This window comes from Schistocerca gregaria, chromosome 2, assembly GCF_023897955.1.
Source record: "Schistocerca gregaria isolate iqSchGreg1 chromosome 2, iqSchGreg1.2, whole genome shotgun sequence".
Classification (NCBI taxonomy): domain Eukaryota; kingdom Metazoa; phylum Arthropoda; class Insecta; order Orthoptera; family Acrididae; genus Schistocerca; species Schistocerca gregaria.
Genome location: NC_064921.1, coordinates 411,779,850 through 411,802,255, shown reverse-complemented (window position 1 = coordinate 411,802,255; position 22,406 = coordinate 411,779,850). Strand labels below are relative to the sequence as shown.

General features: G+C 38.3%; 1 protein-coding gene across 2 annotated transcripts in view; it reads left to right on the top strand.

Moving 5' to 3' along the window:
- Positions 1–22,406, top strand: part of LOC126323231 (G-protein coupled receptor 54) — a 124,698-nt gene that overhangs the window by 56,561 nt on the left and 45,731 nt on the right. For both annotated transcript variants that reach the window (XM_049994617.1, XM_049994625.1), the window contains exon 5: positions 2,230–2,373. In XM_049994617.1, the coding sequence (XP_049850574.1) occupies positions 2,230–2,373 (144 nt within the window). The remainder of the gene's footprint in view (positions 1–2,229; positions 2,374–22,406) is intronic.

The following is a 22,406-nucleotide window of genomic DNA, read 5'->3' as shown; positions in this document are numbered from 1 at the left end:
TGTCTTTCCACAATGTCTGGGTCCTGAAACCATGTTCCACATTCCCTCCAGATGTGAATCTATCGAGAAACACTCTCCAGACCAAATTGGGACTCATCTGTGAAAGGAACATTGGCCCACTGTCTGACTGTCCAGGTGGCATATTGGCGACTCCACTCTAAATGTTCCCTTGTGAGAAGATGCGTCAGAGGTACACTTGCAGCAAGTCTCCAAAATACAGGCCACTCTGCTGAAACATTCTCTATGCTATTTGCCTTGATACATGATGTCCAGTGGATGCTGTGAGATCAGATGCCAGTTGCAGTGCAGTTCTTACAGTACTAAGGTGGCACCATCATGCCCTTACAGGCAAAAATGGCCCTCTGTTTCTGAAGTCACACATGGTTGGCCCTGCCCCAGTCTTTGGGATACATTTTTGGTCTCTAAAAACTGTGTGGTCTCGCGGTTCTAGGCGCGCAGTCCGGAGCCGTGCGACTGCTACGGTCGCAGGTTCGAATCCTGCCTCGGGCATGGATGTGTGTGATGTCCTTAGGTTAGTTAGGTTTAAGTAGTTCTAAGTTCTAGGGGACTAATGACCACAGCAGTTGAGTCCCATAGTGCTCAGAGCCATTTGAACCATTCTAAAAACTGTCACCACACTGAGAAACAACAGAGTTGTTCACATTAAGCCGTATCAGTTTGCAACTGTCCTGCTTCCATTCTTCCTTTGCAAAGAGTCGTAGGCATCTTCTCTGTGCCATACTGCACTGTCTGTGGCTGTGTACACAGCAAATGTGGATGTGGGACTACCTGACAAATACTACACCATTTGATGGGTGCCCTGATGTCATCATTGTATTGGTCATCTGCTGGCCAGAATGCCATCTTCCATGCAGAACATGGTCTTACAGACATCTATTGAGAGTTGGTATGATTATATTGTGACTTAGACACAGGATGGAAAATAGTGGTTAGTTGTTTTAATTATGGACACCAGTGTACTTCATTGAGGTTGCAAACTATGATTATAATATTAAGCACAGTTCCAAATAAGTCTTATAATGGTGGAAACCACAAGGTCATCAAATAGAAGCACTGTACAGAAATGTTATACAATTTCATGCAGTGCAGATAACAGGTCCCTTACTCTAATCAAAAAGTAAATGGGAAAGCACAGCAGTCACTATCCCAATACAAGACAATACATTCAAAGTAAACAGCAGAAGTCATGATTCACATCAAAGAGGAAGAATTCTATAATCAAAGCAACTGAAGGGAAAACCGATAAGTGCCCTCACAAGACATGGGTGATGTTATGCACATCAGTAAATCCATATTTTCCATCTGTGCATCCAGTGGCTGTACTGAATCACCAATTGAGACAAAAATGTACATTTATCTCAGACTGCCATGTGCACATCTGTAATGCTTAACAGTCTTGTGTTCCGTACACTTAATATCATTTCCTGCTCCCCTATTAGAGTATCAGGTATTGCTATATGTCAGACATTGTGCATCACATTGCTGATTGGACAGTGATGTAGGTGCAACTCATATGAATTTCACAATAATATGACATGGAACATACTTCCCATTACAGTAAATATTTAATTTCTTTTCATCATGATTTTTACTTACATTAAAGAAGATACTGTAACTACCCAAATTCTGTACCAGCTACTATTCTGAAACAATGTTTACTGTCATTCTTGTGATCTGTTTGGCTGAGCTAAGAACGCCATTTATGCAGTTTTCCATTATTGTGCCAAATGGTTGTTGTTGAAACGTGCACAGAGCTGATTATAGCAATGTTGTACTTTTGGTGACTAATTCAACAATTGCTCAGTCAACTACCTTAGGTGATTGTTTTTGCATTACTTAAAGGCCATCTGTAACTTATTAAATGCTACAAATTCAATAAGAAGTCTTTTCATTCGATCACAGCTAATGAAGAAACTTTGGCTTCATTGATAAGTCGTTGGCATCTTTTGTACCAAGTCACACTGCATCATTCAAAACTGATTTACAAGTAACAATTTGATGCACACAACTCTGTAAGGCCAGTGTAAGCAGCATAGAAATAAGTGACCATTTACATATTTTTCTCAGTAAATTCACCTATTGATTCTTGTATAACTCTTTTGGTAAGATTTCCCTTCATTGTTACTCCTGTTGAAGAAGAAATGTATTTTCTCCCTAACATATGTATGAATGTTAACCTTCTTTCCTGTGAAACTTGTTGTTTTTCAGGAACGCCAATGGAAGAACTTCCTTGAGCAGTACTGCACTGAAGACACTACAGTGCTTCCTGTTTATTGGTATATCATACTAATATTACTGGTATGGTTTCCACTGAGTGTAACTACAATGTCATACACAACTATATTTTTGAAGGTATGTTCCTTTTCTTGCTTATCCTTACGTGCATTTAAATAAAATAGTTTACAGTCCATAAGAAGTAAAGTGAATAGCCAGAAGTGGAACTGCCGACTATTGATAGCTCATTTGTTTGCATAACAGAACATTGGTGTAAGAGATCTGAAATAAGAAATGTAGCTCTAAACTTACATAATCTAGCAACAATTATACCATTACAGTAGAGCCACCATGAGAGTTGGTGGATCTTGCATGTATGTAAAGGAAGGGATAAAGCTGGGAAAGATATTATTACATTAAGTGAAGGGAAATTTGTAAAAATGCTAGCTATAAAGATAAGAAATCCAGACATGTTCTAAAGGATAATTGTGCTATGCATTTGGTGTTCTCCCAGTGGTGAGCTCGACATATTCGTTGAAAAAGCCAGTCCAAGTATTGTACATGGTTTCCATTCCTAAGGGCAAAATGATAGATTGTGATGATTTAAACATCACGGAGTACAACCTTCTGAGCAAAGGACAGTTTAGTTTCAGGTGTGGTAAAAGCACAAGGTCAGCTACAGCTACAGTTTGTTAAGGAAGCACTAGACAAAGAATGTCAAGTAACAGGCATCTTCTTAAACTTTACCAAAGCCTTTGATACAACAGGCAAGACAATTCTCCTAAATATACTGGTTGTGTGAGGAATAAGGGGCATAACAAATAAGTAGTCTCAGTAATACAGAAAAAAACAGAGTACAATGGGTGGAGAACTCTTATACAAACTCCAGTCAAACTATAAAACATCTTTATAACCCAGTCACCCAAGGATGTGTACTGGGCCAATATTGTCCTTGATATCTATCAAAAGTATTCCCCAGAGTGTGAAACACAGTGAAATAATATTTTTTGCTGATTAAAGTAACATTCTAATCAATGATGAGTTACCAAGTTTACTAAAAAAAATAACTAAAGAACCACTCAAGCATGTATGGAGCTGGTTATAAAAGAACAAACTAACACTTAAAAAAATAATAAAAAATAAAAAGGTTAACACTATTACCTACTTTCCACATCAGCAGAAATCCCAACAGTAACTCTCTAAAAGTGAAAGATGAGCACATAGAATGTGTATGGAGAACAAAATTTCTATGTTGTTATTTGACATTGTCAGATTGGAAGATATGAGATCTGTTATGTTAAAATATGTGGATAAAAAATCCTAGGTCATTGAAGTGAAGAACACTGTGTCAGGCAGCACACTCAGCAACTGGGTGGTTTAGCCATTTCTTGGCCACAGTTTGGCCATTCATATGGACAGACAACTTGGTTTTCCTGCCCATATAGAATGCAGTACAGAGGTTGCAGCTTAGCTTGTAGACCACACACCTGCTTCTTTGATGGGATAGATGATCCTTGTGACCAAACTGGACTACCTGTGAAAGCAGTTATGTGAATTACAAGCTAAGCTGCAACCACAGTGCTGCTTTCTACACGGGCTGTCTGTTCACATGAATCATCAATAACAGAGACCAAGAAACAGCTGGATCACTCAGTTGTTGAGCATGCTGCCCAACACAACATTCTTCTCTTCAATAACTGTTTCACAGCCTGTGACATCTAGATCCTTCCTACCAATACGAGTTTTTCTGAAGTGTGCCTTGTATGGGGATAGTGCTATTGGACAGAGCCTGGCAAGAAAATGGTTTTCTTATTTTAGGAAAGATCATTTTGGCATTAGTGACTCTCCATGTTCAGCAAGATGTTGGAGGTTCGATGAAGAGCATTTAAACACACTAATCACAATGATCCACACCAGTGTACTTGTATGCTGGCAAATATGATGAACTGTGATCATTTCACCATCGTGCGACATTTGCATGCAGTGGGCAGGGTAAAAAATGACTTGTATGGGTGCATGGTTGCCTCCACGGCTGTCACCCCTTTATTGAACTCCAGCAGAAGAATATGTCAGAAATAATACATTTTCTCGACTTGGCACTCTACAGTTATTCAGTATCTCTAATTGACAAAATGCCAATATGTAAATTCAAACAGAAGTAGTGAACTACAAATAAAAATGGTAACCAATAAAGAAACCCCTAGCAACTGGAATAGCAACATACAAAACAAAAACAATATGAACTTATGTATCAAACTAATACATCCTTTTGAACCTGCATACTGTAGTCGTGTCTTGGTATCTCTCTGTAATTTATACTCCCCCCCCCCCCCTCCCTGTCTCTCCCCCCCCCCCCCCCCCCCCACACACACACACGCTTCCCCCCAGTACTAAATTAGTGATCCCTTGATGTCTCATAATGTGTCCTATCAGCCAATCCCTTCTTTTAGTCACGTTATGCCACAAATTTCTTTTCTCCACAATTCTGTCTAGTTCCTCCTCATTAGTTACATGATCTACACATCTATTCTTTGGCATTCTTCTGCAGCTTCACATTTCAAAAGCCTCTATTCTCTTCTTCAGAAATGCTTTTCTTCACATTGCCAGTCTATGTTTTATATCCTCCCTGCTTTATCCATCATTTGTTATTTTACTGCCCAAATAGCAAAACTCATTTACTACTGTAGGGCCTGATTTCCTAATCTAATTCCCTGAGCTTCACCTGATTTAATTTGACTACATCCCATTACCCTTTATTTGTTTTTGTTGGTGTTCATCTTATATACTACACTTTCATTCCCTCTCCAAATTTTCCTTTAGTGCTTGCTGAATGTAAAGACTGAATAGGTTTGCTTCCCTCTTGACCACTGTTTCCCTTTCATCTCCCTTGACTCTTACCTGGTTTGTAACTGTAACCCCCATTACTGAAACATTCATCACTTTTCTTGGTTCATTTTCTTTTCACATTCCTCACCCCAAAACTGTGAACCAGCAACAGGGTGAACGTTAGTTTCCCAAATGATTCTTCTTGGTTTCCATTCTCCCTCGATTTTGCATTGATACCGCCTAGTGTCTGTTTTTGTAAACAAATTTCCTATCAATATTTTCATTCCTATCTCTCCCACTGCTACTAAAATGCCTTCTCACTCCACCCCTCCAACTCCCTCCTCATGAAAATAATTTTTGTAATTACCAAAAACTCTCCTTCCCAGATTCATTCTACTCTAGTTCTGATTTTATCTTCATGTTGATAATTTAGTGCCCTACAATATTGTCTGCCTTTTCTTTCCACAGCCCTATTCGTTTTGTAAATAATCTTTACAGGTTTGCTGCAGGATCATGTTGTGCAAATTCCACAATATTTCCTCAGAGCAACTGTCTGACAATGAGATCTGGTGGCAAACCCGTGAAGATTATTTACAACACATCCACCGGGAAAGCTTGAGGAGTCATACCTTATTCATTTTATCCACATATTTAATACACTGTTCAGTAGCAGCATGTTGGCCATAAACTAATCCCCATCGCAATCTTCCTAGTACTCTCTCTTCAATGCAATGATTTGTGTTAATTCATCACATGTCTCTTCCAAGTGCACTAATGTTAGTAGTTAATTCTTACAATAATCTCTCATGCTCTCAAAGCTTTCTCTGTATTTTGGCTCAGTCAAAAATTCACTTTTAATCATTAGCTATTCAGATTCTGACCAAAATTTATCCTAAAGCACATTTCAAATTCTACATAAGACAGTTCTTGACTAGAATTTTCATTTTCTCGGGATAGTGCTCCTTCTTCCAAAAACTTTTTAACATACAGTTTTCAAACTACCTCAGTTATCTGGTACAAAACTGCTTCTATGATGCTGAATAAAATATATTGGATGTAAATTACTAGACACTGAAAAACTTTACACTGGTAAATTTGCCCACATGCCACCACTATTACTAAAGAAATTTTTTAGTACCACTCCTTACTGTAATTCTGTCAATTTCTTTGGCACATCAGCAAAGTTTCCTTCTAGCATGCTGTTGGGATGTTGTAACTGAATGTTACTATCAATTTAGCTCAAACATCCGCGATAACAGAAAACATACTTCCTAGTATAGTTCACTTCAAGGCAGCACTATATGCATGCTATCGATATCTAAACGTACACTGCTGCGGCAAGACAGCACAAGAATAGAAATATGGAAACATAAGGTAAAAGCATACGTAATTTATTAACATTGACTATTTACAATAAATGTACTTAGCTTTCTAAGTGATGCATTGCATTGGGGTGTTATTCCTGATGCATTTGAGTGTAAATAACTTTGCTGTCTCTTGGTGTTTTATGATTTAGTCACTATGACTGAAAATCCTTTTTAGACTCTTGTGTTTAGCTGTAGTGTTGCTCCATAAATAGCAATTGCTGTTTCAGAACTGTAGTCACTGCCGAACTTCGTAACTGTTTGTAGAAGAGGTGGAACTGTAATTGCTTCTGAATGGACCTCCTGGAATTGTGCTCTGTTGTGTAATTGCAGGAACTGTGGTAGAGCTATGATGGGACTGAGGGAGTATCAGCAGGGTGTCATCTTTTGTACTTTTTGGCAGAATGCTCTCCATCTACATTCATTAGTTGTGGAAGCAAAGTAGTCCAAGGTTAACAGTGCTACCTGTTGCAGCCGGCAACAGTATCATCTGATGGATATGATGTGTCAGTGATGTGGTGTGAAACAAGCAGATATTCTTGATTAATGAGAATCATCTGGAGGCAGCTACTCAGAAATGAGGAGGTGCTTGGCTTGATGTGAAGTTATGTACTTTTGTGGTAGTGACCGCTCGTAGTATTGCTGTGAACCATTTGAGCGATATAAACAGAACACCTAAAGATTATTTTTATGAACATCTACATTTGTTGTCACTGTCTTTTCTGCCATTTAACTTTCCATTTATTTGAGATGTGTTTTATTTATCGTTACAGCTGAGAAAAATCTAGTTGATATTGCAAACTATGTTTTACTCCATTTAATTCCATGCTTAAACTATCATCCTCACTTCCAAATAGCTTCTGTACACCTCCAAAACATGTTTTTATTAGATTCCTCTGGAAATCCTTTCTTGAAAACACTGATTCTGTTTTCTACCTCATCCACCCAAATATCCAAATTTTTAAACTGCTTTCAGTACTAATTCTTTAATTCTCTAAATTCTACCATGAATTCCAAACGTTATTTTCTTATGTTCTGGTTAAAAAGTTTCAATTTTGCCTTCAGTTTTGGCTATTTCACATTCTTTTGTGCCATGACTCCTGAAAACTGATTATCCTTTTGGGCTTCCAATGTTTCAATTTTACACGGTTCATTATTAATCACTAATTGTTCATGAAAATACTTCTACATCTACATACTCCGCCTGCATGGTGGAGAGTACCACTACCACTACTAGTCATTTACTTTCTTGTTCCATAGACAAACAGAACAAGGGAAAGAGAATGACCATTTCTATGCCTCCTTATGCACCCTAATTTCTCACATGTTATCTTCATGGTCTTTACACAAAAGGAATGTTGGTAAGAGTAGAATTGCTCTGCAGTCAGCTTCAAATGCTAGTTCTCTAAATTTTCTCAATAGTTTTCCCGAAAAATAATGTTTCCTTCTCTGTAGGGATCCCCATTTGAGTTCCAAAAGAATCTCAATAATATCTGCATGTTGTTTGAACCTACCAGTAACAAATCTAGCAGCCCGCCTCTGAATTCTGTCAATGTCTCCCTTCAGTCAGATGTAGTGTGGATCCCAAATACTTAAGCAGTACTCAAGAACAGGTCACATTAGTGCCATACATGTGGTCTTCTTTACAGATGAATCACAGCTTCCCAAAATTCTCATAATAAACCAAAGTCAAGCATTCACCTTCCTTACCACAATCCTCACATGCTCGTTCTATTTCATATTGCTTTGCAACATCATGGCCAGGTATTTAAATACCACAACTGTGTCAAGCAGGTCACTACTAATGCTGTATTCGAACATTATGGGTTTATTTGTCCTTCTTATCTGCATTAACTTACATTTAAAGCTAGTTGCCATTCCTGACACCAACTAGAAGTCGTCTTGTATCCTCGTACAATCACTCAACTTCAGCACCTTCCCAGACACCACAGTAATCAATCACAGATTGCTGCCCACTGTGTCAGCCAGATGATTTGTGTGTATAGAAGATAACAGCAGTCCTATCACACTTTTCTGCGGCACTCTGGATGGTACTCTCATCTGTGATGAACACTCATAATTGAGGACAACATGTTGGGTTGTATTATTAAAGAAGTCTTTGAGCCACTAACATATCTCGACACCAATTCCTTATGCTCATACCTTTGTTAACAGTCTGGAATGTAACACCGCATCAAATACTTTACAGAAATCTATAAATATGGAATCTGCCTGTTGCCCTACATCCATACTTTACACTGTATCATGTGAGAAAATGGCAAGATGAGTTTTGCCCAACTTTGCTGATTTGTGGACATAGGCTTTTTGGTCTCTAGGAAATTTATGATATTCAGACTCAGAATATATTCAAGAATTCTGCAGCAAAGTGATGTTCAGGACCTTGATTTGTAATTTCCTGGATCTGTCTGTTACCTTTCTTGTATGCAAGAATTACCTACAGTTTTTGCCAGTCACTTGGGACTTTGCTCTGGGTTAGAGACTTGCTAGAAAGCCAAGCTAAGTAAGGGACCAGTGCTAAAGAGTACTCTTTGTAAAACTCAATTGGGATTCCAGCCAGACCTTTCAACTTATTTCTTTTTTTAATCTTTCAGTTGTTTCTCTACACCAGGGATGCTTATTATCATGTCATCCACAAGAGAGTCTCTGCAATGGTCAAATGACAGTATGTTTGTATGATTCTCCTGCTTGAATGATTCTTAAATGTGAAAGTTAACTCTTTTACTTTCATTTCATTGTTTTCAGCCACCACACCAGACTGGAAACAAGTTATTGGATTGAAGCCTTAAAACTGCTTAGTGGTTTTTACATAGGACCAGAATTTATTTTGGATTCTTGGCCAGATCTCTGGCTGAAGTATGGTGGTGGTAGCAATTGTATGTTTTGCACACAGTTCTTTTCACACATGCATGAATCTCTATTAATCTTTCCATTTCATCATTTGTGCATTCTCTTTTGAATCAAGAGTATTGCAGTCTTTGCTTTCTCAGCATTTTCTGAATTTCACTGTTAAGTCACAGGGGCTCTTTTCTGTCCTTAATCCACTTACTACACACGTAGTTTTCAGACAACAATTTACAGTCTTTTTAATCTTTTCCATAATTCCTCTATATCCATCTTAATAGAACTAAGTGATGTCAATTCGTTGTGTGAGTGAGATGCCAACAGCCACTGTCTGCTCTTTCTAGCAGAATCATTTGCCTAGCCTTTTTGGCTGATTTATTAACTTTTGTAGCATTATAATTATTGCCACTGTCCCTGGTACTTCTTTTACTTTTCCTTCCTTCCGCCTCCTCCCCTCCAGCATTCTTTATAAACTGATCTGAATCGGGACCTTCCTCCCAACATATCTTGTAGACTGAAAACCTGAAGTACACCCTCCATCCCCTTCCCCCTATCCATTTACTCCTTACTTTACTTTAACCTCCATCACAAAAACCACTAACAATCCGCCATAAGCCAAATAAACAAAATAGAAATAAAATTACTTATGTCAAAGTCCACTTAAGTGGTCACTCATCAGGAAACACACTTGTGGAATCTATAACCTCTTCCTGCCCTGACAAACTTTTCCGCTAACCACACCCTCATTGATGAATGAAAGCTGAAAAAATACTATTTTTTAAGTGTCTAATGCTTTCATAACCTAGTATCCCAGCACTGAGCCACCTCTTCTAATGTACAGACCTTTCAACTCATGGTAAATATTTCAAGATCTATTGTCACCTGCATGTTGCATTTTCTATTGCTGTGGCTATCATTATAAGGCCTTGGCTTTCCAATTTAATAAGAGTACCACTCATTTAGCAGTACCACAATGTTGTGAAAAGCTGATGATGACCAAGCTGTTTCATGCCAAACAATTTTAAATCCATCCATACATCAATATTGCAAACAGCCAACTTAAAATTTGCACTGTGGGTTTTGTTCTTCTTCATTGTGCTGATGATTGCTCCAGATGCACATGAGGGTGTACATTAAGATGTTATAACTGCAGTTGTGTCCCTTTCCAACCCACTTTCTTCAATATACGAATCAACGAGACAAAAAAAATTGAGTACTTCTCTTAGATGTTGTAACACTCAACCTGTTTCAACACACACACACATACACACATCATTTACTTTATAAGTTAATGATGGTTTTATTTCACAGTCAATTCATCCAGTGTATTTGTAATACAATCTATAAAATTATGAGACTGAATTGCTGGCCTATACTTATGATCAGGAGAAATATCAATTCTGCTGATATATTCACTAGAAAGAAGGCACACACATTCCTGGCTTTCAGAACTAATAGTACCTTCCCTAGGGAGGATGGAGGATTAGATTGTGGAAGGTTAAAAATGAAGGTCATATCACGCAGACACCAGGATGATAGTGAATGCCTGTTGCAAAGACAACGACTGCCTTGTAGCACTAAAAAAATAGCTCATCCCATTTCCACTTTATCACTGGACTACACAGTTTCAGTGTACACCACAATAGAAGACATATATCTGCAAATAAACAAATAACTACATTTTTCTGAGATGGTAACTAGAGCTTTATGAACACTTCTCATAATAGTTCTACTGGCATTGGGCCCGAGGCTCTAACACTTGACTATGTTTTATCTGATTAATTTGAACAGTTTTATTTATTTACCTTCAAGTTTCACAATATGGGACTGTTTCTTATACAAATACATAAATTCCCATTATTAAATAATGATTTATGGATTATTAGAATGTCATTTTCGATTAGATGTTATATTCTCATCAACAAAAGTTTTGTATAATACCTTTATTTCATAATTTGTGTTACAGAAAACAAAAATTGCCCCTGAGGCATGCATATGTATTCATCTGCAATGTGACCAAATCAAAAACAAATTGTGTAGTGATGAAATCATTTGTTTCACATAGGAGTTTTTTCACAGCTCTCCTGAGCAATGTTACTATATGGTGGAATGCCCCTTAGCTGGGTGCAGGCTTGAATCTGTCATGGCATACTATCAATGAGATCATCATGGCAATCCTGGTCCAAACTTTTCCACTCTTCAATGGCAGTTCTGCATAAGTCCCATAGACTATGTGATCAGTGTTGATGTCCAAATACAGCTTGTTTCAGTCTATCTCACACATGAGCACATTAGTTATCATGAATCAAGAAAGGAACACAAAAATACTTGTAATATGGTCCCACTACTGGTTGCAGAGTGTCATGCCTGTACTATAGAGTAGTGAGATTGCCCTCAACAAGGGTATGCATTACATCTACATCTACATGACTACTCTGCAATTCACATTTAAGTGCTTGGCAGAGGGTTCATCGAACCACAATCATACTATCTCTCTACCATTCCACTTCCTAACAGCGCGCTGGAGAAACGAACACCTAAACCTTTCTGTTCGAGCTCTGATTTCTCGTGTTTTATTTTGATGATCATTCCTACCTATGTAGGTTGGGCTCAACAAAATATTTTCGCATTCGGAAGAGAAAGTTGGTGACTGAAATTTCGTAAAAAGAGATCTCGCCACGACGAAAAACGTCTTTGCTGTAATGACTTCCATCCCAATTCGCTTATCATATCTGCCACACTCTCTCCCCTATTACGTGATAATACAAAACGAGCTGCCATTTTTTGCACCCTTTCAATGTCCTCCGTCAATCCCACCTGGTAAAGATCCCAAGGAGCATGTAATGCTGTCCTACTGTCCTAGAACATACCTCTGCCACCACCCTGTCTGTCGGGCATGGGAGGTACCAGGTGGTCTCCAAATATGTTGTCTGCTATTATCAGGGTACAGAAAGATCTGAGTTTTGTGCATAAACAACACCTTACTCCAATCCCAGTACATTCATTTGGCATGATTTCTTGACCACCAGCAACAGAGTCAATGGCGATTTAGTATACAATGTGGTGCTCGCCATGTTGTTGGAAATGGAGATTCACATCATGCAATCATCTCCTGACAGTTTGATGTGATATGTGGCGTCTGCCTCTTCAAACGCCCAGTTCAGTTCTGTAACATTCAGCCCACAATTCCTTTCACTCAAAACTCATAAATAATGATTTACCTGTGAACCTGTCAAATATGGGTGCCCTGTGTGGTGTAAGTCCTCAACACTACCAGTCAGTTGGAACTATATCAATGTCCACACCACACCACTCTGAGTCTGATGTGCACATTGAGCCACCTCAGCAGAAAGTGATGTAAGTAAGTCAGTGGCACAGCTTAATGTGGATAGGCTGTGAACTACAGCACATTCAGCATCAAATGGGCAAACAGATGTAGTTAGGGTGGAAACATGGCAAGGAACCATGGTGACTAACACAGCTAATTTAAATGATAATGCTGAAGGGAAGGTGTCAACAATTAGAGAAGCAGTGAATATATGACAGCAATAGAAGACTTGATGACATATACTGAAAATGAATTTTCTGGGTAAAAGATGACACAGGCAAGAGCAAGTGAATTGAAAGTGGGAGTAAAGGATAAAATACTGAAATGAGCAATTGAGCAGGTATTACTACTTGGCTTGTTGACAGAACTACAAAAAGAAAACAGTTTCGGTCCCATTCCCGTCTGTCTTGGTCTCGACCTTGGTCTTGCTCGGCTGGACTCATCTTTCTTCGTGTGGCCACTCATTGCAGTTACACTGCCGACTGTTCATAGTTAGTTCAGTACCGAGTTGTTGTTGTTGTTCGTTTTGTTCACTTTGCATGCCCATTCTAGATGTGTTTTAAACCTTTTTTGAACTCTGAACTTCTCGCTCTTTTAGTATTCTATTCAGCGTCCATGAATGGTAATTAAAATGTAATTTATAATTACATAAACTACATAAAAATTATGTGGTATGTAATACATACATCGTTTCAGGTAAAAAAACAGTTTATCAGCTTGCTTCACTATTTCGATAAACAAATACTTGTAAAAAGGCAAGATTTTTTTGTTATTACACATGCAAAGGACGTCGGCATGACAAACACGAGAGACCATTTTCCGTCTTTTTTTTCATCCAAGGTAAAAGACCATGTTCATTGTTATGGAGGGCAGACCGACTTACAACTGAATGAAGCTCGCGCTTCATAATCGAGTGTATGGTGTCACATTTTGTAAAGTGAATATGATAACTCCTACAATATTATTTCTGTGGTACAGGGTGGTACACGAAAAATTGGCCCCGAGTACTAGACTGCTCATTGTCACTTACCAATCGTCATCTATTATTTCGAAGTTTTTTGTGTTAGCTTATTTGTTATTTCTTTGCTGCCTAATTATTACATGTTTATCTATTCTGCTCATATTGGACAACAAATCTTGTGTAATTGGTGAGCAGTCTGTACTCGTGGCTGGTTTTTCGTGCGCCACCTTATATTATTTGACTGCAATCAGCCGTATAACAATACAGTTGGCTAAACAAGATGTTTGGCAGAATTACGAAAATTACAAGTGTGTGAGAATTCTGTTATGAATAAAAACTCTATATTCCAGAGGGGAGTTAATTGCCCCCTCTTGGCGCCTTCCATCTTCAGTCACCTATGCTGCTAATTTTCAATTTTTCATAAGAACCATGTACCAAGCACAGTGAACAGTTCCCAAAAAAGAGTGATCACCAGTGAACTAGTTCCCAAGGATGAATGACTTTGCCCACTTCTACAATAAACCCTACCAAAGAGAAAACTTGTGTAAGGAAGATCAAGCAACCCAAAAACATAGTCATCCTGAAAATTGCTACACAAAGTGACACAGAAAAAATAATGAACAACTAAAAAGGTCCAAGAGATGCTGATTTGCTAACAGCCTAAGAAAAAGAGGTCTTTAATGATACTGTATGACATCCTAGAGGGCACAGATGAAAAGATGCTAAGAAATGCACTATACATGCAGAATCTTGAAGATGAAATGACTAAGGAAACCTTCAAAAGTAGCTTTATAGTAGTATTCAGTTCAAGACCAGTGGGAAGAAAAGTGGTCCATCAAGTTATTGAAATGATCCCTGAGCTTAGAACAGCTGTAATGAAGCCACAAAAAACACATCTTGGGTTTCATTTGGTTTCAGAGAAAGACTATCTTGTAGTATGTCGGTGTGTTCAATGCCAAGACCTTGGTCATTTGGCACAACTCTTCGATCAATGAGTAGTAATTTATGGGCATTAGGGGGAAGAAGACCATATCAAGAAAAACTGTGATAAAATCAAACAAGCAGCAGTGCGAGTGACATGTCAGTATAGGGGTAAAAGTGCATGGGAAAAAGAGATGAATGTCACACGTACCTAACCCTCCTAACATGGCAGATTTTAAAAATGGGTAATGGATAGGCATCTTGTAACACTAGGAAGGAATGAGGAGTTGGATAATGCTATCAAACACCCTCTATGTAGGAAACATAAATCATTATTGAGGAGGGAGAGAGATGCTGAAAGAGTGAGAAATTTCTAGCAAAAACTGAGCAGTAAGTACCAAAGAAAAGAGCATGTGACACAGACCAAAGCACAGTGTCATGCACCTATGAAAAAGCGGGAAAGAAGTTTTTGGGGGAAGATTCAGAACTATATGGTATAGCAGAAATGAAACAAAGTGCAATGATCATATGGAATTGTTGGCCGGGAGGCCCCATTCAGGTTTGGCCGCCAAGTGCAAATCTTATTTCAGTCGACGCCACATTGGGTGACTTTTCATGATGAGGACAACATGACACCCAGTCCATGAATGGAGAAGATCTCCAACCCAGCCAGGAATCAAACCTGGGCCCGCTGCATGGGAGGCAAGCATGTTACCACTCAGCTAAGCAGGTGGACATAGCAGAGATGCAAGATCAGAGGTGGATCTAGGAGTGGCATATAATATAGGCAATCAGGATTTGGTGACACAAACTGGGCAGTTGTATGCAGTATGTGATGGCACACATCCTGAGTAATACACTACGCTGCCTGCAGAAGTAAAAGAAGATTTACCAATGCAGGACGTGAAACTGAAACAAAAACAGTATGAGACTCAGAGCCAGTTTGTACAGGAAATAAACACCTACTACAGAGAGATAAACAATAAAACACAGACTGGAACAGATCTGTGACTGATGTATAAAAGCATAGAGAACATTATGCAACTAGAATGCAAGAGCTAATGGTGCTTACTACAATGTTACGGTATCTAGTAAGGAATAACCATCTTGTATCTGATTTCATAAATAGAATCCAATTCAAAGTGAACTGTCTGTCATCAGAAGTGGAAATGAATTGTTCTCCATAGATGTGATGTGCAAGCACTTTTTGATGACTCATGGTCATATACCATGGGATTACAGGCAAGCAGGAAGCTATACCAGAGGAGCATGACCCATGAAGAAAGAGTCTGAAGGTTGCACAGATGCAGTTGTGTGAAACAATGTTTTAAGGAAAAGTTATGGAAAACAAAAATGGAGTAATGGAAGCAACTTGGGGAGGCTAACTTAGAAACAGACCCCTGGGGTGAACCAGTCTCTGAGAAAATATGATCACCAACAGTTTTCTCCAAGCTCAAAAGGAATGATGAGATGGAAACAAAAAGTTGGCAACAGTCCGTTGCTCTGCTAATGGAAACATTTACTTCCTGACGATGGAGAGGAAGCCGAGACAGATGATCAGTGTTGGTTACGGAAAATTTTATGGGAAGACTATAGAAAAAATAAAGTTATGTACTCATTTACACAAGAAGAAGTTAGGCAAATAATTTTAAGATTGAAAAAGAAAAAATCTCCAGGACCGGGCGGGATTCCTGCCAAAAGCCATGTGACCAATTAGATAGTTACTTGAGTGAACTGTATGACAAGTGTCTCTTGCAAGGAAGGGTCCCTGCACAGTTACTTGAGTGAACTGTATGACAAGTGTCTCTTGCAAGGAAGGGTCCCTGCACTGTGGAAGAATTCTTAAGTGGTAATAATTAGTGAAGAGCAAGATAAGAATCATGCAATACCCAAATCGTACAGACAAATTTGTATTTTCAATGTTCTTGGCAAGGTATTTGAAAAACTATTATGCAAAAGATTACAAGATCATAGACTGCTACATGGGATGAGCCCTCACTAGTATAGATTTAGAAGAGGCAATCCAACTGAAGATACAATTAATAAGGTGATTTCATTAGTGACAGATACTCCTTCCACATACACTCTAGCAATGATGGTGGATATTGCTGACCCTTTTGATACCTATGGTGGCCATCTTTTTGTGGTTTCCTTAAGGACTTGGAGTGTCCAGAAGCGCTGTACAGCTGGCTGAGAGAAATTTCCACGGGTGACATACTGTTTTAACATGCCCAGGAAAGAAAATATTGAAGACAGTAACAAAAATCTGTCCACAAGGATCAGTGTGTGGTCCATAGTTTTGGAATGTAGTGCTGTAGCCCATACTACAGAAGTCACATGACAGCAATAACATAAGCAGACTGATTCCATTTGCAGATGACATGCTGTTCATTGTAAGCAGTGACTCCAACAGAATTATAGAGGACAACTTGTAATGTGGTGCTGCACAAACTGGAGGGCTGGTATCAAAGTGTTAAATTGTCACTAGTACATCATAAAAACAAAGTACCTCCTGCTGAAAGGGAAGCTAGTAAGAAACCCTGAGTTAAATGATGTAATGATTAGAAAGAGCACAGTAACAAGATATCTAGGGGTATTTCTGGGTGAACATTGTAAATTTGTGCATCATACAGAGGAACCAGATAAAGAAGGCACAAATGTGATGAATAAAATTATAACCACTACAAATCAACAATTTTGGCTTCCCTTGAAAACAATCAGAGTATACCACCAATCTATATTAGCATCAGTTGTAGGATATGGTGTGAGCATTTGGGCTCATAGATGCAGCTAGTGAAGCCAGCCTCATTAGTGAGAACAGTTCAGTGAGGAGTGCTACTAAGATTAACAGGTGCCTACTTCACTACCCTGAAAGATTCTTTGTTAGTAGTTCTAGGAATATGCCCACAGGACTTGGAAATTAGGAAAAGAGGAACCTTTTACTGGTTGAAAAATGGCTCTGAGCACTATGGGACTTAATATCAATGGTCATCAGTCCCCTAGAACTTAGAACTACTTAAACCTAACTAACCTAAGGACATCACACAACACCCAGCCATCACGAGGCAGAGAAAATCCCTGACCCCGGGAACCCGGGCGTGGGAAGCGAGAACGCTATCGCACGACCACGAGAGGCGGGCTTTACTGGTTGAAGAAAGACAATCAAAAGGAAATACAGAGGGTGCTTGGAATTGATGCCAATTTGAATAAGGTAATAATAGAGTACATATAACAATTGTGACAAATGAATGGGACAATTCAAGCACAGCCAGGAGAACATACAAATTTCTCCATAACATAAGGGAAAGATTAAAAATGAACTTTCTTAACCCATTGAGTGGATTAATACATTACCTGACTGGCCATGGCCTGTATACTACATATCTACACGAAAACAAGACAGATGAATGGTAACTGCATCTGTCACAGTGTGGACCATCCAGAACACACATTGTGGGATTGCATTCTCTATGAAGATATGGTGTGTAATGGACATCAAGTATTAAGAACGGTGGATCCCAAAGGAACAAGTCGCCCTGGTGCATCTTGGACAATACTGCATCTGCAGTATCCAGCAAGGCCAAGGAAGATTTCACGAGGCACTCAACAGTAAATCAGCATGCTGCCATCCAGACTACACAACATACTCTGCAGATGGAGACAAGATGACTGAGGTCTGCTACCATCAAATGAAAAAGTCTGCCAAGGTTCAACATTGCATTGGTACAAGTGACCATGGAACTGTAGAGTTCAAGACATAACAGTGATTGATGGTTTTGCTTGTTATAGCAGAAACGCTGCTAATGTGCTGCCCAGTGTGCAAGGAATCCAGCAGACAATGGTTGTTGATTGGGGTAGTATGATGATGGATCAAGTAGTGAAAACAACCATCTAAAAGTTAAATGCACAAAAATAAAAGAACAAGTTTCCGTAGATTTTACTGTAGTATTAGTAGTTTGATAACTGATGAAGGCTTGTATTGTAATTTTATATTAGTAGAAGTAGTTGCAGTATTTAAAAAGGTCAAGTATCAGAAATAAACAACTAATTTACAAACATATTACCATCCAAGGAAATGTGATTTGTATGGCCTGTTTCAGCTTTTCAGATAATAGGCTGTAATTATGAAGAAATATACAAATCTAGCCACCTCTCTGGTTGACAAGCATTTAGCACTTAATGTGATAATGCATACCCGGTCACTGGTCATGACTGCCCTTCACGGCATGATGGATGTTCACTCTACTGTTCCACAGACGTCTCTAACATATCCCTAGTCATACCTTACTTTCAACGTCTTTACGATCTTACATCTTCTGTTATTATAAGTGCTTTGTCAGACCACCATGCAGAAGAACTAAGTGTGCACATAAAAAAAGATTCCAACACACAGTTGCTATAGATATATTAGGATGAATACAAACCAGAGTATAACTCATTTGAATAATATGTTAAGGAATGTGGATTGGAGCAGTGTTCTAGCCACACTTCATAGTTATGGCAAATTCTCAAGGGAACTATTCTACATTCTTAACCAAGCCTGCCCATTAATAAAAAGGAGAATTCAGTCACATGCTGTAGCCCAAAACTGGATATCAAGTTCAGTCACTGAGGCTAGAGAAAACATAAGATGGTATGAGTATGCTATGTTGAATGACTTGAGCAATAAAAAATTAAAAGAAGAGTTCAAAAAGTATCAGAAATACTGTGTAGACCTTCTAATTTCGGAAAAACAGAAACATTTTGAAAGCATCATTCAGAACTCAAATAATATCTCCAAACCATCATGGTCACTAGTAAATAGAGAAATAGGCAAATCTGGGAAACATAAACTGAAAATCACTTGCTGATAAATGGCACAATAGAAACTGATCAGAATAAGATAGCAGATCTATTTAACAATTACTTTGCTTCTGTTGGCTCCAGCATAAACAATCAGCTTAAAAATCATAAATACAAATTCAGAGGAACACCAGTGTCAGGAAGTATATTTTTGATGTCAACAAGTAAAGAAGAAATAATTAAAATAGTGAGTAGCTTAAAGAATTCCCATGCAGCAGGATATGATGGTCTTAGTCTGGACACTCTTACGAGATGTATACATAAAATTGGGATCATCTTTATCAACAGTTATAAGTTCTCATATGGAAGATGGTCTATTTCCAGATGAGTTGAAAATTGCCCGAGTTGTGCCTATTTTTAAAAAAGGAACAAGAATTTAGTAAAAAACTTTCGACCCATTTCTGTTCTTCCAATACTATAAGAAATCTTTGAGAAAGTAATATACATAAGATTCTGGAAGTTCCTGGTATACAAAAATTGATTTCTAAGGGCCAGTATGGGTTTGTCAAGGGGTCATCCACCATTACAGCAGCATCCAACTTAACTGAAGGTGTCACTCAAGCAATAGATAATAAAGAACATGTATGTGGCATCTTTCTAGACTTACAAAAAGCATTTGACTGTGTTGATACGACCATATTACTGGACAAACTGTGGAACTATGGCATTCGGGTGCAGCCCATAATCTGATGAGGTCCTACTTGACAAATAGGAAGCAGTTTGTGTCTATTATCACTACAGAGGGAGCATACAAATCAAACAACACTGACATAAATTTTGGTATTCCACAGGGGTCAATATTAGGGCCATTTCTTTTTATTATCTATGTAAATGATATTCAGTCCATAGCAAACCATGCAACAGCTATCTTATATGCAGATGATACCACATTAACATGCAACAATCCAAGCTATTCACTCCTCGAAGTAGAATCCAATACTGCAGCAGGCTTAATTCTGCAGTATTTTAATGAAAACAAACTAAAATTAAACACAAATAAATCTGTCTATATTGAATTTGATCTTGGGAGGCAAAAAACTCATGTAAACCAAATCTTAATGGGTGCCGAATACATTAAAAAACAATACTCGACCAAATTTCTTGGCCTGACACTAGATGCAAAGTTAAACTGGTCTGATCATGTGAATGATATTTGCAAAAAGCTATGTACTACTATATATGTCATAAGAAAACTGACACCTGTTTGTAACATCACCACTCTGAGGCAAATATATTTTGCACTATTTCAATCCCATCTAAGTTATGGGATAGAGGTATGGGGATCCAGCAGTAAAGGTAATATGAGAAGTGTACTTATCTTACAAAAGAAGCCACTTAGAATTATGGGAAAGAAATGTGCCAGGGCGTCCTGCAGAAATTTGTTTAAAGAATTTAAAATACTAACTGTTCATAACCTGTATGTGCTGAAGATAATCATTATGGCAGTAAACAGTAACAACACTCTTGATAAAGAAATACACCATCACAACACTAGAGGCAGAGAGAGACCCCACATCATCTCTCTTAGAACAACACTTTATGAGATAAGCCCTCACTATGCAGGCATAAAACTTCTGAACAGCTTCCATCCTAATATCTCCAAATTGCCCATTACAAAACTAAAAATGAAATTAAAATTATGACTCCTAAACAGTCCTGCAAATTCAACAGATAACTGTCTAGATTTAGTACACTCTTATGATGGAAGACCATCTATCTAAAAATAGGCCTATATGTAATCTGAGATCTTAGACTGTGTCACAAAGTGTAAATATTTGAATGTCAGATATGAATACTGTGTTACAAACTGTAGATTCCTTAATCTAAGTTTGGCAATAGCAAATTTTTTATATGTATAGTCCATATATGTAACTCTGTTCTCTCAACTAAATTTAGAATAAGTTGTGTAGATAAAAGTGCCAGCCAATAATATGTAACCCTAGTAAAACTGGAACAAAAAAAAAAAAAACTTTTTTTTGTAATCAGTTGATGTTTGATGTATATGTTTGCAAAAAATTTCATGATTATCTTGTGGCTGATACAGGAACAGTCACAGTAGCAACACACTTGCAGGACATGTAGGGGGATGCAAAACTTTTGTTGTTGTGTGTATGAAAAGGATGTTTTTATATCTCGGATCAGACTGGTATACATTAACTGCCTAGTAATTATTATTCTTTGATATGATATTATTTTTCTATCTCACACAATAAGTCCTAAAATAAAAGTTTAAATCACACATGCATGAGTATCATAGGGTGCACTTCTTGATATATCAATATCAATCAGTTCATAAATCTGTAGCACAATGTTTTCAACCTGTGGGTCATATCCCCAAGGGGTCACAAAGCCTTGCTCAGGGGGTTGTGGTCGATGGAGAAAGTAGTGGCAGCATGGCTGGTGACGTACGTTTCATGAGGATCATCTGCTATGATATAAATGTCACACCGAAATGAAAACGTTGTCTGCAAGCATCTAGAAAATTCGCTCATGTTCAAGTCAGATGCTTATTTATAATAATGAATATGAATTTAATTTAAACATTTTGAAGAGTTCAAATATGGTACGCAAACACTTGCGATGTTGAGAACCAACACGATGTCTTTCGATCCCTTCCCACTTCTGTGGAAAGGAACTGGGGCGGAGAGAGTCACAAAGTCTTGAACGGATCGTATTTGTCTCTGAGAGGTTTGCAGGGACAGGGAAAGGACCGCATCAACTTCCGGGCTGGAACGGCGGTGCAGTGGCAGCGTCTAGTGTTTACTGACAACTTAGTTTACGTGCTAATCATATGCTGTGATAAAAATATCACACGGAATGAGGATAATTTATGAAAGCACATTTAAAAGATGCTCATGTTCAAATGTGATACAAAATGGCTGCAACAACACGGATACAGCTCCGTGCAAGATTTGGCACCACGGTTGCTAGAATGTACTTCAGTAAAAAGCTTTGAACCAATCGCTAGGATTGGCAGCAGTGAGGCTATGCATAAAGTGCACAGCAATTTCTACACAGCAGATCTAGGATGCCTGAGCTCAACTCACACTTTAATTAGCACACTGCA